At 37.9% G+C, this 14,071-nt stretch overlaps 1 protein-coding gene across 2 annotated transcripts in view; it reads left to right on the top strand.

Annotated features, from left to right (window-relative positions):
* The window catches only part of LOC117300691 (E3 ubiquitin-protein ligase UBR5-like), an 82,110-nt gene that overhangs the window by 54,917 nt on the left and 13,122 nt on the right, over positions 1–14,071 (top strand). Inside the window, exons 31-44 of one of the 2 annotated variants that reach the window (XM_033784426.1) lie at positions 120–277; positions 621–786; positions 2,572–2,745; positions 3,244–3,361; positions 3,819–3,977; positions 4,228–4,509; positions 4,916–5,169; positions 5,579–6,578; positions 7,223–7,967; positions 8,299–8,515; positions 9,754–10,009; positions 11,857–12,107; positions 13,087–13,217; positions 13,715–13,981. In XM_033784426.1, coding sequence (XP_033640317.1) covers positions 120–277; positions 621–786; positions 2,572–2,745; positions 3,244–3,361; positions 3,819–3,977; positions 4,228–4,509; positions 4,916–5,169; positions 5,579–6,578; positions 7,223–7,967; positions 8,299–8,515; positions 9,754–10,009; positions 11,857–12,107; positions 13,087–13,217; positions 13,715–13,981 — 4,178 coding nt within the window. Of the gene's footprint in view, positions 1–119; positions 278–620; positions 787–2,571; positions 2,746–3,243; positions 3,362–3,818; positions 3,978–4,227; positions 4,510–4,915; positions 5,170–5,578; positions 6,579–7,222; positions 7,968–8,298; positions 8,516–9,753; positions 10,010–11,856; positions 12,108–12,450; positions 12,702–13,086; positions 13,218–13,714; positions 13,982–14,071 lie in introns of those variants that run through there. The other variant, XM_033784427.1, reaches the window with a different exon arrangement.

The following is a 14,071-nucleotide window of genomic DNA, read 5'->3' as shown; positions in this document are numbered from 1 at the left end:
GTTGTCTTAACGGATCAGTATGACTAATACTTTTATCTTCGGAGAAAGACCCCAAGTTTGTCATTTTTTCCCCAATAATTCATGTAGTTTTTTAAATTGCCTTTTTTAAATTCCTTCAGGACTTGGACACTTTGTTGACAACGTTGATTAAGAAGCTGATGTCAACAACAGTCCCGTCTCAGAAGACAGATGTAACTGATGTTGTTCGCCGTTTTGTTCGCTCAGTGGCGAGGGTCTTTGTTGTTTTGACAATTGAAATGTCTCCTGGAAAGAAATGGTAAGCATTTGTTACTTCAAAATGTACAACTTTTTCATTAGTTACAAGTGCAAAGAAGGTTGTTAACTTGGGGCAATTTTTTGCTTATTTCTTGTAGCCGTCTTGCAATCATGTTCACCAAGTTCATCATCAAGTTTTTCTGTGTGTTGCTAAATTCTCACTTTTATAACATTTTTACTTGACCAAATATCACACTTTTAAGCTGAGATATGTTGTAAGCATGTATTCATGATATAAAATGACTTCATTTACGTTGTACGCATGTATTCATGATATAAAATTACTTCATTTACGTTGTAAGCGTGTATTCATTATATAAAATGACTTCATTTACCTTTATTAGCTGTGAAGCTGTGTTACGTTGTAAGCGTGTATTTCAAGCCTTGATTCATCAATCGGTTGGAGAGCTTTGTGAAGTTGCTGAATCACTTATTGCTCCAGTCAGAATGGGTATAACGAGACCAACAGCTCCCTTCCCGCTCTTCAGTAGTCATACTGATGCTGTTCAGGTAAACAAGAAAGTAGACAACTTCACTAGAACATAGGTCTTTATACAACAAACCCAACCTGACCCAAACTCTGACCCTAACCCTGACCCTAACCCTAACCAGGATTTCTGGGATTAGCCTCTTGGGCTTGCCAGCTTTACATTAAACTAATGTCCATGAGTCCATTCTTCAACAACCGAGCAGAGTATACTCTTTGAAGCATCAAGACCGAACCAGAGCCATTACTCCCACAAACAGATTTAATACATGGCAGAGTATACTCTTTGAAGCATCAAGACCGAACCAGAGCCATTACTCCCACAAACAGATTTAATACATGGCAGAGTATACTCTTTGAAGCATCAAGACCGAACCAGAGCCATTACTCCCACAAACAGATTTAATACATGGCAGAGTATACTCTTTGAAGCATCAAGACCGAACCAGAGCCATTACTCCCACAAACAGATTTAATACATGGCAGAGTATACTCTTTGAAGCATCAAGACCGAACCAGAGCCATTACTCCCACAAACAGATTTAATACATGGCAGAGTATACTCTTTGAAGCATCAAGACCGAACCAGAGCCATTACTCCCACAAACAGATTTAATACATGGCAGAGTATACTCTTTGAAGCATCAAGACCGAACCAGAGCCATTACTCCCACAAACAGATTTAATACATGGCAGAGTATACTCTTTGAAGCATCAAGACCGAACCAGAGCCATTACTCCCACAAACAGATTTAATACATGGCAGAGTATACTCTTTGAAGCATCAAGACCGAACCAGAGCCATTACTCCCACAAACAGATTTAATACATGGCAGAGTATACTCTTTGAAGCATCAAGACTGAACCAGAGCCATTACTCCCACAAACAGATTTAATACATGGCAGAGTATACTCTTTGAAGCATCAAGACCGAACCAGAGCCATTACTCCCACAAACAGATTTAATACATGGCAGAGTATACTCTTTTAAGCATCAAGACCGAACCAGAGCCATTACTCCCACAAACAGATTTAATACATGGCAGAGTATACTCTTTGAAGCATCAAGACCGAACCAGAGCCATTACTCCCACAAACAGATTTAATACATGGCAGAGTATACTCTTTGAAGCATCAAGACCGAACCAGAGCCATTACTCCCACAAACAGATTTAATACATGGCAGAGTATACTCTTTGAAGCATCAAGACCGAACCAGAGCCATTACTCCCACAAACAGATTTAATACATGGTTGTACCTGCAAGTTTACTATTTATATCAATTTCACTTAGCTTTGTGATTTGTGTTTGATATTGATCTAAGAATAATATATGCAGTTTCACCCAGGCTGATTCTAAAATGTTACTTTGTCAAGCCCTGGGCTCTGTTGAGTCTTCAAGACTAGTGACTGAAGCAAACTTTGCAATTAACTTTGTGTTTGTCTTCTAGGCTAGTGACTGAAACAAACTTTGCAATTAACTTTGTGTTTGTCTTGAAGAATAGTGACTGAAACAAACTCTGTATTTAACTTTGGATGTGTTAAAGAGATGATAAGTTTGAGCTTGAGTTGCTATCTGTTGTTGATTATTGATGTATAAGTAAAGACCCCTAGTGTTAAATAGTAAACTAAAGGAACAACAAATGTATCTGAATGGATTTTATACTGTAAAGCCATTGAATTATTTATTGATTGTTCTTAACAACTGCGTATGATCTTATGTGCAATATGCTTCATTTCTCAAGAAACATCTCTGTAAGAACTATGTCAAGCAATGTTTGTGATTTGTCTTAACTTGTATTTTGACAGGGAAGTGAAGAGTTATTTTTCTCTGAGCCATTACCTCGTCAGAGTAGTTTCCGATCCGAGTCAGTGAGTAATATGGGATCTAGATCTATGGGTAGTCTCCATCGTCATCGATCAGTAACGAGTCGTCTTGGTGATGATGAAGAAGAACCTGATATTGGTGGAGATGATATGGAGGTCAGTTAGTCTAATACATTCAACACATTCTGATGCATCTAAAAACACCTGTTTGACTAATTCATATTTTGATTTGAATTGTTTTGATAATATTGTTTTATAAATTGAGATTCTTGATTATTATATAATGCCTTGATCAGCACTGTGTTTCTTAATGCCTTGATCAGCACTGTGTTCCTTAATGCCTTGATCAGCACTGTGTTCCTTAATGCCTTGATCAGCACTGTGTTCCTTAATGCCTTGATCAGCACTGTGTTCCTTAATGCCTTGATCAGCACTGTGTTCCTTAATGCCTTGATCAGCACTATGTTCCTCGTAGGGCACTTTATTAATACCTAATTATTCTTGTCTTTTTAAATTTAGTTTGTTACAAACATTAAAATTCAATGTTTAGGTTTTAGTTTTCCTGCAGTCTTTAAATCAGTTTGTCCTCGTTGTTTTGATGTCTGCTCTTGGTCTACTTTATAACATGACATATTTGTTGACTGTATTTGAAAGGTTGACCCTGTGGAAGGTGAGGTCATAGATGTCCCTCGTGACCCCCGACATCGAGACCCAACGGATGGAGACGGTCATCCTGATGGAGAACAACGAGATGATCAGAATGAAGATGATGGTAAGATATACATTCTGTTATCATTAAGAAATGTGTTCCAAGGCCTGCCATTTTCTTTTCCAGTTTTCCTGTTTACTATGTCTGAGACAACATGCCTTTGAGCAACAGTGATTTTATTTACTTCTGTTGTCCCTAACCCACATAGTATTGTTTTGACCTTTTGTTCATGGTATTTTTCTTTCTTGTGTCCTTCCCAGATTTAATTATTGTACTTGCTTGCTCCACTCTTAAACTCATTTTATATTATTCTAGCTGCCCTTGTGTCATCAAAGTTTTGGTATTTTGCTGTTTTGTCTGTTTTAGGGTGGGCCTGTGTTAATACAATTATGTTTTCTTTGTGGTTTCTGTTTTGGTGTGATAGTTCTTCTTTGTATTGTATTTTTCCCTTGTTTTGTTGAGGTCGAGTGAAAAATATTAATAATAAAAATAATATTGATGATATATTTTCAACATTTAGGAAATGAGAGTGACATGGATCTGGATCTTCTGGCAGAAAGTGACAGTGATAGTGATAGTAACCATAGTAACCAAGACGGAGATAATGCTAGTCAGGATCAAGATGTTACTAGTGGTAGACGTAGCGCAGTCACTGCTGCTACTGCAGGTTCTGATGCAGGTAGGATCTTCGCTCCATTGATTCATCATAAGACCAGTTATCAATATTTATCTTAGCAATTGTGTCATTAAACTTTTCTTAGTAATTAAGATTGATTTGTGGTTAAGATCTTAGCTCTTTGTGAGATCAGTCCCATCATCTGTTTGAAGGAGAGTGGTTCAATTTGTTCCAACGAGTTAAATTAATTACTGCATGGAAGTAAAATGGTATTAATCCTGTTGTGTTTTTATGTCTTTTCTTTATGTTGAAGGAGGAGGATCTGTGGCTGTCTTCTATTCTGAAGATGAATCTTCATCTAATCTTGATGATGCAGAAGGAGAAGAAGATGAAGATAGTGAGAATGAGATTGAAGAAGATGAAGAGATGGATGATCAATCTTTTGGTAATGATAATTTGGATCGTCCAGGGACTAGTCGTCAAGGTGGTGCTCGTACTAGTCAGCCTCAACATCCTATGCAATGGGCATTCCGTCATCAAGCTGCTAGGAGTAATGAAACATCTACTACAACACCAGCAACTACTTCTAATACACGTAAGTCTTCAAAATGCAGTCAATAATAATGTGTATTTAGTCGAGGCACCTTTTAAAGTCAAGTAGGCCATTCAAAGTGCCTTACAATATTATTGTTAGGTTAGCATGAAATAGTAATTGGCTATTATACACATGGACTATCCACAATTGGACAGGTTTCAGCCAGTTGACAATTGGACTGGAGTTAACAGTTGGATGGCAATTCGCAATTGGGCTGGAATTAGCAGTTGGATGGATATTCGCCATTGAATAGGAATCTGTATTTGGTCTAGGGTTAACCATTAAATTGATATTCACAACAAACAAGAGTTCCCATTGGACCAGAATCTGCAATTGGACTTGAGTTTCCAATTGGGCATTAATTGGTATGGAATGTTAAATCTGTATTTGTCATGTGTTTCTACAGGTGGATTGATCTACATTGATGCATCCAACCAGCGCCGTATGGCAATTAGTGCTGCTACTGCATTAGCAAATAGTAATAACACAAGCACTAGTAGTGAATCAGCACCTTCTACTACAGCCAGCCGTTTAGCTCGTGCCTATGGGATTGTTGTACGTCAGATTACTGAGTTATTAACAATGCTGTTCCCTTACCATGGACCAGACAGTCTACGAGAATCTGTAGAAGTCACTCCTGATGAAGCTAATGACCTACATGTAAATACAATCTTATATTCATTCTTATAAATACAGATCCTTCAAATTCCTTTAAACCATTTGTTGTTTATTTCCCCTACTTAGTAATGATGGTGTATAAATCTGTTATTTTTATTTACAAATTGTTGCATTACAAAGTCAGTATGCCCTTAGCCTTCTGTTTCTTGATTGGTCAAAGTGTAGTTGAGTCATTCCATATCAATTTTAGTTTTGATTGTTGCTGTAATTCCCCCATTACAATGTGTTCATATTGTTTGTGGTGGTGGTTTTACCCTTGCCTCAAACCATACTCTACTCATTAACTCATGTTTCATCTTGATGAAGTAGGCCTATTCTCTTTCAAATGAGTTTGACTTTGTACATAAAACGTTAATGTTGAGATTTGTGTTTTTATTTTTTGTGATTGTAGATGATAATGGAGATTAGTCTGAAGCCAACATGGGATTGGTTAGTGTGTATAATGAACAGCACTGAAGCTCAACTACGTTATGGTAAAGCACTTACTTCATCTACTGATCCTGGCCATCCAACTCATCCTAACCATGCACAATACATGCGTAGCTTAAGAGGTGCGGCACGTGAAGCAGCAACTAGAGAAGAGTTGTCATTCCAGAGAAGTCTAGAGAATCGTCGTAGTGCTGCTCATACTGGCAATAATGAAGAACATTCAGCCATGATGGATTTCCTCAACTATACCCTATCATTAATGAGGTCTCATAATGGAGAGCATGCAAGTTGGCTACCAGTATTAGACATCTCAGCATTAAAGCATGTTGCTTATGTTCTAGATGCTATGATTTATTACATGCGTTGTGCTGAACAGGATGGTGCATCAGCTGATCCTGATCGTATCCAACGTTCAGCATGGAATCTTGTTTCTCAAGAATATGAGATTGAAGAAGCTGCTGATGAAGATGTTACTGATGCTAGTGTAGTTCTAGATACAGAGAGTGTTGATGAAGATGGTAGTGTCACTGGTTCTACGTCTGGACAACGTCATCCTTTCTTTGTACGATCTGATTCTACAACCTTTCTTGGATGTCAGCCTCCTGATCCTTTTAGTACCCCTCTTTCTGAAGCCTTACCTCTTGCTGATAGACCTCAGCTTCTACAACCAGATGCTACAAGAGAGCAGCTGTTTGGAGTTCCTCATCAGGTGGTACCAGGTTCCTCTGACACACCAACTATAACATCTCATAATGCTTCAGTGACTGTTGAGCGTCAGTATCTAGAAGTCATTCCAACTAGAATGAGTGTATCCCAACGTAACCCTCAGGTCAGTGCAGATTTAGATGATACTGAAGAGGTTGAAGAAGATGGGATTCATTCTGGAGGTCATGGTGATACATTAGTAGCTGGAGAACCTCAACGTATGTCTGATGTTACAGAAAGCTCTAGTGATCCTTCAGGTAAATAGGTTGTTGATGTTTGTTAATTGTGCAAAAAAAATTGTTAATGGCCTGATGTTTTGCCCTTAACAGGGTGTTTTTGGGGTGTTTGTTTTTTTGTCATCAAGAAAAACTCTGCTAGGGTCAGAACGTCAACTATTTTTGGCATATATCTGATAAGTCCTTTTGGTTGGTAAGCAATTTGCACCAGCTAATTCTATTTTCTTGTTTTAAAACAATAGTATCAGAATCATAGACATAAGCCTGGTTCAAACTTCATGCGAATGGTATATGAATTTGGACAACCCATAGCTGTTCTCGCAGCATATGTTCGCAGGAGTTGAAAACATTTCAACTGAGATGCATTATTCGATGCGAATTTGTGACGTCAACTTTTGTTTAGCAATTGCAGGAAGTACAAACTGGGCTTTCCAGACATGACAGATAAATTCAGTCTCTTGTAGGAAACAGGTAGCCTTCCATATTGCTAGCTTTCTTGATAATTTTGTATCTTTCTTTGATAGATGAAGGAGTTAAGTATAATGCATGACATAACCAAAAAATAATTAATGGTGCTGTACATGGTATGGTATTCTACAATTTGATTATAATCTCCAATTTACATACAGTTGAGTCACTAACACAATGATATTGTGATATTTCAGGTGCCAGTCTTGCAAGTTTATCCACTGTCTTAATGAATCAAAGCCAAGGGTTATCTACTGATCAGACACTCTCATCTCAAGGAACATCTTCTGATCCTAGTTCTTCAAGTCGAGGGTTACTTGAATCTACCGGAGCATCTTCCCTAGAGTCAAGGAATGAAAGTGATGTTAGTCGTGGTGTGATTAGAGCTGGATCATTCCAAAACACTCAGTATTCAACGCTAAGTGATGTATTGGATGAACCTAATACTCCAGCTGCAGACAACAGAGAACTGTTAAATGCCATAGCAACAATCTCACCACAAGAAGTATCTGTCATTCGTACAACAGGAATGGCACAACGTCCACCGCCCTATGATGATCTTAGCCATGGTGTTAGATTAGGGGAAGATTTACCTGGTCCAAGTAGAGCGTCCATGAATGCTGATATAGGATCAGAATCTACTACTACCACTCAATCACCACAGATTGAGGAAGGACTAGATGCTTCTAATCCTCAACTCAGTTTAATCCCACCTTCTCAAGCCACACCTATGTCTACTCTTAGTCCATCTGGAAGGGCTATGTCTACCCTTAGTCCATCTGGGAGAGCTGGTGCTGATGATCTATCATCTAGAGCTAAATCTAAAGAGAGCGGTAATGAAGTGGATTCTAGAGGATTAGCAATGGATCCAGGAAGTAGTACGTCTGCTCCTGTAGATCTAGGAGGATTATTGTCAGCTGGCTCAACTAGACCAGTAGATCGGTATGTATCTTTTGCCTTCAATGAAATGTTCAGAATCAGTTAAGATTGTCATTATACGTGTAAAAAATTCGCTTAAACCTTTTATACAGGATTGCTTAGGATAACAAATATTGTTTGATTTTAGTCTGAAAGTTTAGAACCATTTTTTTCTGTGAAATATTTCCCTCTGAAATGAAGTTAAGGAAACTATCTGAAAATTATCTGATGAGCTTTTAGAACGAACTGTTATATTTTTTATCTATCAATCAATCAACTCTTTAACTAAAACCAAACTTGGAAATGTCCTTCTGCTTGGTGTTTACGTTTGCTGTGTTTCCTTTTCTCTTGTCAGACTGAAGAGTGTTCTTAATCCCTTGGGATCAGCAGATAATCTCCTGGGGAGATGGAGATTATGTTTGGAGCTCTTTGGTCGTGTCTTCTTGGAGGATGTTGGAGCAGAACCTGGATCTGTCTTAGGAGAGCTTCGTCCGTTTGAAGTTAAGGAGTTAAGATTCCGCAGAGAAATGGAGAAGCTTCGTAATAACAGAAATGGAGATCTATCTTTAGAGGTATGTACCTAGTTATGTAGTCTCTACATACAGAAATGGAGATCTATCTTTAGAGGTATTTACCTAGTTATGTAGTCTCTACATACAGAAATGGAGATCTATCTTTAGAGGTATGTACCTAGTTATGTAGTCTCTACATACAGAAATGGGGATCTATCTTTAGAGGTATTTACCTAGTTATGTAGTCTCTACATACAGAAATGGGGATCTATCTTTAGAGGTATTTACCTACATACAGAAATGGAGATCTATATTTAGAGGTATGTACCTAGTTATGTAGTCTCTACATACAGAAATGGGGATTTATCTTTAGAGGTATTTACCTACATACAGAAATGGAGATCTATCTTTAGAGGTATGTACCTAGTTATGTAGTCTCTACATACAGAAATGGGGATCTATCTTTAGAGGTATTTACCTACATACAGAAATGGAGATCTATCTTTAGAGGTATGTACCTAGTTATGTAGTCTCTACATACAGAAATGGAGATCTATCTTTAGAGGTATGTACCTAGTAACTAGTACCTAGTTATGCAGTCTATACACAGTAGGTATAAAACAACATGTTAGATGGAAATATTATAGTTCTACATCAGGCGTGGAATTATGAAGAGGCCACAGAGGTCATAGACTCTATTGCCCATGGTCTTGGCCTTGGTGCCTGTTCCTTTTAGACCTTAAGGTTTTCCAATAGATCTGCCCTTTGCAAAATAAAAAAGACCTTGCTCTCTCAAAGACAAAATCCCAGGCAACTACATCCTAGGAGTTGGCATCTTACAATTTATAAAGAGTATGCACTTTATATGTTGATAATGCACGCAAAATAATAGCTTCATCGACAAAAGAAATAGTGTATCAGTTTGTTCAGCAATCAGAATGTCCTTTGATGTTTCTCATATATTGGTTCAGGTAAAGCACAGTAAGAATTCTATCAAAATAATTACTAAACTAGAATTCTGAATGTTTCTCAAGATGGAAATGTTCTTGTTGCCAAATTAACTACTTCTTTATACAACTTTGAAAAAGAATAACACTTTTGGTTCTGTCATCACATATGACGATCTATTTCTCGTCTCGTCTACTTTAATTCAGTGTAATTTCCCACTTAAGTTTTCATCATTGCAGTTCTTTACCATTTCCATAATGTTTAAATCAGCCTACTTTTCTTCCTTTGTTCTTGCAAGTTGCTTAGTATCAGTGTTTTTCATTGTCATTGATTGACTCTCTGATTTATAGCAAGTGGAACGCAAGCGAGAGCTACTGATCCAACAGACTGTACGTCAACTGAATTCCTTCTATAACCGTCGTAGTAGTGCTACTACTGGACCCCCAATGGCTGTCCAACGTGTTAAGGTGACCTTTAAGGATGAACCTGGTGAAGGTAGTGGTGTAGCTAGAAGCTTCTACACAGCTATTGCTGAGGCTTTTATGTCAGGAGAGAAGCTACCTAGTCTAGATGATTCTCAAGGAAGTTATAAAGGACCACAGTACAGTGAGTACCTAAAAAACATTTAACTTTTATTAAGGAAATCAATGCGTGGTAAAGAGGTTTTTAACTAGTGGTTTAAACCCAACGAGACCTGGTTCTTGATAATTTTACGAAGTCGAGGTAAGTTATGAAGAACCAGGCCTCGGCGGGTTTAAACTACTAGTGGAAAACCAATTTAACACACTTTGATTCCCATTCATAAATGCCTTTTGGTAAAAAAATATCAACACTTTTGGTCAAAAAGTAAAATAAATGCAAAAGTTATAACTGTTCAATGTTTTCTTTCAACACAACACCCCTCCAGCTATGAAATGATAAGGCCCTCTGCCGCCCTCGGGTAAACAACTCCTTATAAGGGAATGCTGTGCGTGCCGCGCATATCGCATGATATGGCACAACTTTCCCGGCCATTGCTCTCGACCAATAGGAATGAAGAAACTGTCTTATAAGCACAGGTGCTAGCTCGCGTGTCACGCCCATATTTCAACACTTTTTTGTACACAAAGGTTTATACACACCCACGTGACTCACGCGCTCTCCACCAATAGGAATAGCGAAACTGCCTGAGGTGTTTATGAATATGTGTTTATAAGTCTTTGATTGTTGAAGGTTTGTTTTACAATGGTATTCAAAATATCACATAAAGTTTTCACTGACGGTTTTGGGTTACGGAACAACGACTATGTGTAGACAATAGCATCTGTCATTATAATAATACCAAAACTTATATTGTTAGGTACTAGTGCTGGGCGAATAGTGAAATTTTGATATTCGGATACCGCTGGCCAACTATCCAAAATTAACCGGATATTCGAATAGTTTTATTCATCCATTTTATTTTAATTTTATTTTTGCCGCTAGAGGGCGCTGTTCGTTTGTGAATGAGATCGTATGGGCGGATTGATATTAGTTTTAGACAGTGTCACTCGGTTCATTCATAAAAATAGCCGGATCTAATTTAAAGATGGGGATTTGCTTTTTCTTTTGATCGTGATTGACTCCAGTGAAGGAAAACTTTCGAAATCTTTGAACAAATTACAGCAGAAATTTCATTGTTTTAACTCTTCACGGAGGTGAGCATAGTTAAATACTTAATTTATGCTGTTTTATGCTGTCTTAATAGAAGTTTCATAAGGATTCAGACAAAACATTCCTATCAGTTGTCGCCCGACGTCCGCGGATATTCGGATATTAAAAGAATATCCGGTTACTTGGTTGTAATTAAAGAACTATTCGGTTTATAAATAGGTATTCGCGCCCTATGCGGATATCCGGTTAAGAAAAAAAAAGGCATTCGCGGTTACGGATAGGAAAACCTGTTCGCCATTAACCGGATATTCGAATAATTCGCCCAGGCCTTTTAGGTACTCTTGCTTAAACACGAATCTGAACTTAGCCCATGATTTACATGGGACTCTTGGGTTATCGGCTGGTTGTCAGTTTTTGATTGTTTAAACAAAAGTGTGTCTAAAGTAGGATTTGAAATTTTACACAGTTGAAGTATAACTAAGACAGGTATGCACTACGTGTGAATACCTGATCAAAACGTTGAGTCGTTAACCACCGGTTCTTTTCCGAACCACCACTACCCAAAAGAGATATTCACATCGTGTTACCACAAACCTCTCATAAAAGTGTTTGTTACACATTGAGATATTTTACCAACAATCTTTCTTTAGATTTGCACAATGTTTAGTCATTTAAATTTTAATATGCCAACTGGTTTATTAACCACATGAAGCTTTAAGAGTTCCAAAACCAACGTATAAGCCAGGGCTTGTATGCCAAAGATTGTGGTATGTTGTTTCATTGTGTTAATGTGTTGTTAATGATTTGTTTTATATGTATAGGACTTATCCAAAGGTTACGTACTCATGAGAGGGAACGTGAGCGAGAACGAAGACGTCAATCAGATTATCGGAGTGGCAGAATGATCCAAATGTTTGACAGAGAACGAAACCAACTATCCTATGACGCTAGGCCATTCTATCCACGAGATGGTGGAAGCTCAGAGGATAGAGGGAGTGACTATGAACCATTAGCTCCAGCAAAACAAGCTCTTGGGGAAAGATTGTTCCCAAGAGTGCTTGCTCTGCAACCGGTAAGTGTCAATTTAAATGAATACATAGCTAACCTCACTCACTCACTCACTCACTCAGTTACCCACAGGCCGGCTAAACCTGAACTCAACTATGCCTCCTAATACAGCAAAGTTTGCTTAAATGAATAGATGTCTAACATGATCTGGAAACAAACTGACCAAAGTATTCCTCATAGATTGAAACCACAAAGTGTGCTCTGCATTTAAGATTACCAGTACGCTGCCTCCAGCTACACTTCTACTTGTATTGTCTAGTGAAGAGACACTACGTGAGCGTGTTGATGAAGCTGTATTCTTACCATGTTGTTATTAATCTTAATTCATATTTGAATCATTATTTCAATCTTTGGCTAGTAAGATTACTGGTATGCTTCTAGAGTTACCCCCAGCTAGACTTCTACTTTTACTGTCTAGTGAAGAGACACTACGTGAGCGTGTTGATGAAGCTGTATTCTTACCATGTTGTTATTAATCTTAATTCATATTTGAATCATTATTTCAATCTTTGGCTAGTAAGATTACTGGTATGCTTCTAGAGTTACCCCCAGCTAGACTTCTACTTTTACTGTCTAGTGAAGAGACACTACGTGAGCGTGTTGATGAAGCTGTATTCTTACCATGTTGTTATTAATCTTAATTCATATTTGAATCATTATTTCAGTCTTTGGCTAGTAAGATTACTGGTATGCTTCTAGAGTTACCCCCAGCTAGACTTCTACTTTTACTGTCTAGTGAAGAGACACTACGTGAGCGTGTTGATGAAGCTGTATTCTTACCATGTTGTTATTAATCTTAATTCATATTTGAATCATTATTTCAGTCTTTGGCTAGTAAGATTACTGGTATGCTTCTAGAGTTACCCCCAGCTAGACTTCTACTTTTACTGTCTAGTGAAGAGACACTACGTGAGCGTGTTGATGAAGCTGTATTCTTACCATGTTGTTATTAATCTTAATTTATATCTGAATCATTATTTCAGTCTTTGGCTAGTAAGATTACTGGTATGCTTCTAGAGTTACCCCCAGCCAGACTTCTACTTTTACTGTCTAGTGAAGAGACACTACGTGAGCGTGTTGATGAAGCTGTTGATATTATCTTGTCACATGGAAGGTAATGAGGACTTCATAACTTTTCCCGTTTATTTTGTCTCTGCACCATGAGCATCTTTAAATGGATACCGGCGCATTATAAATGCCCATTATTATTATTATTATTATTATTATTATTATTATTATTATTATTATTATTATTATTATTATTATTATCGTTATCGTTATCGTTGTCGTTGTCGTTGTCGTTGTCGTTGTCGTTGTCGTTGTCGTTGTCGTTGTCGTTGTCGTTGTCGTTGTCATTGTCATTGTTAAAGATGGCATTTCAGTGTTCTGAATAAACATTAAGGTAGACATTTCTTCATGGCGTTTGTATTTTGTATTTTACCCAGGGAGGAGAGTTCTGAAAGTAGTTTACCTGATCTAGATATCTTTAGTTTTTCTGATCGTAACAACTCTTCAGGCCCTACCCATCAAGATAAATCTTCTAAACCAGTTTCTGGTGAAGGGACTCGTCCTAATGAAGCTCATGACATTTGTATTTTGTTTTGTACCCAGGGAGGAGAGTTCCGAGAGTAGTTTACTTGATCTTGATATCTTTAGTTTATCTGATCGTAACAACTCTTCAGGCCCTACCCATCAAGATAAATCCTCCAAACCAGTTCCTGGTGAAGGATGTCGTCCTGATGAAGCTGATGATGCAGATGAAAGCCAAGAACTTGACAATGAGGCATTATTCTTTCAGCCTGGAAAGAGAGGTTTCTATTCTCCTCGGCCCGGCAGGAATACTTCAGAAAGATTGAATTGTTTCAGAAATATTGGCAGGTAAGTTTACACTGCGATCTGGAGCCAAACTCAAACATGCGACAACACAACAATTTAAGTTGAGTGAGTGAGTGAGTGAGTGAGTGAGTG

This window comes from Asterias rubens, chromosome 16, assembly GCF_902459465.1.
Source record: "Asterias rubens chromosome 16, eAstRub1.3, whole genome shotgun sequence".
Classification (NCBI taxonomy): Eukaryota; Metazoa; Echinodermata; class Asteroidea; order Forcipulatida; family Asteriidae; genus Asterias; species Asterias rubens.
Note: the sequence above shows the minus strand (reverse complement) of the source record. Positions and strands in the feature narration are given on the sequence as shown.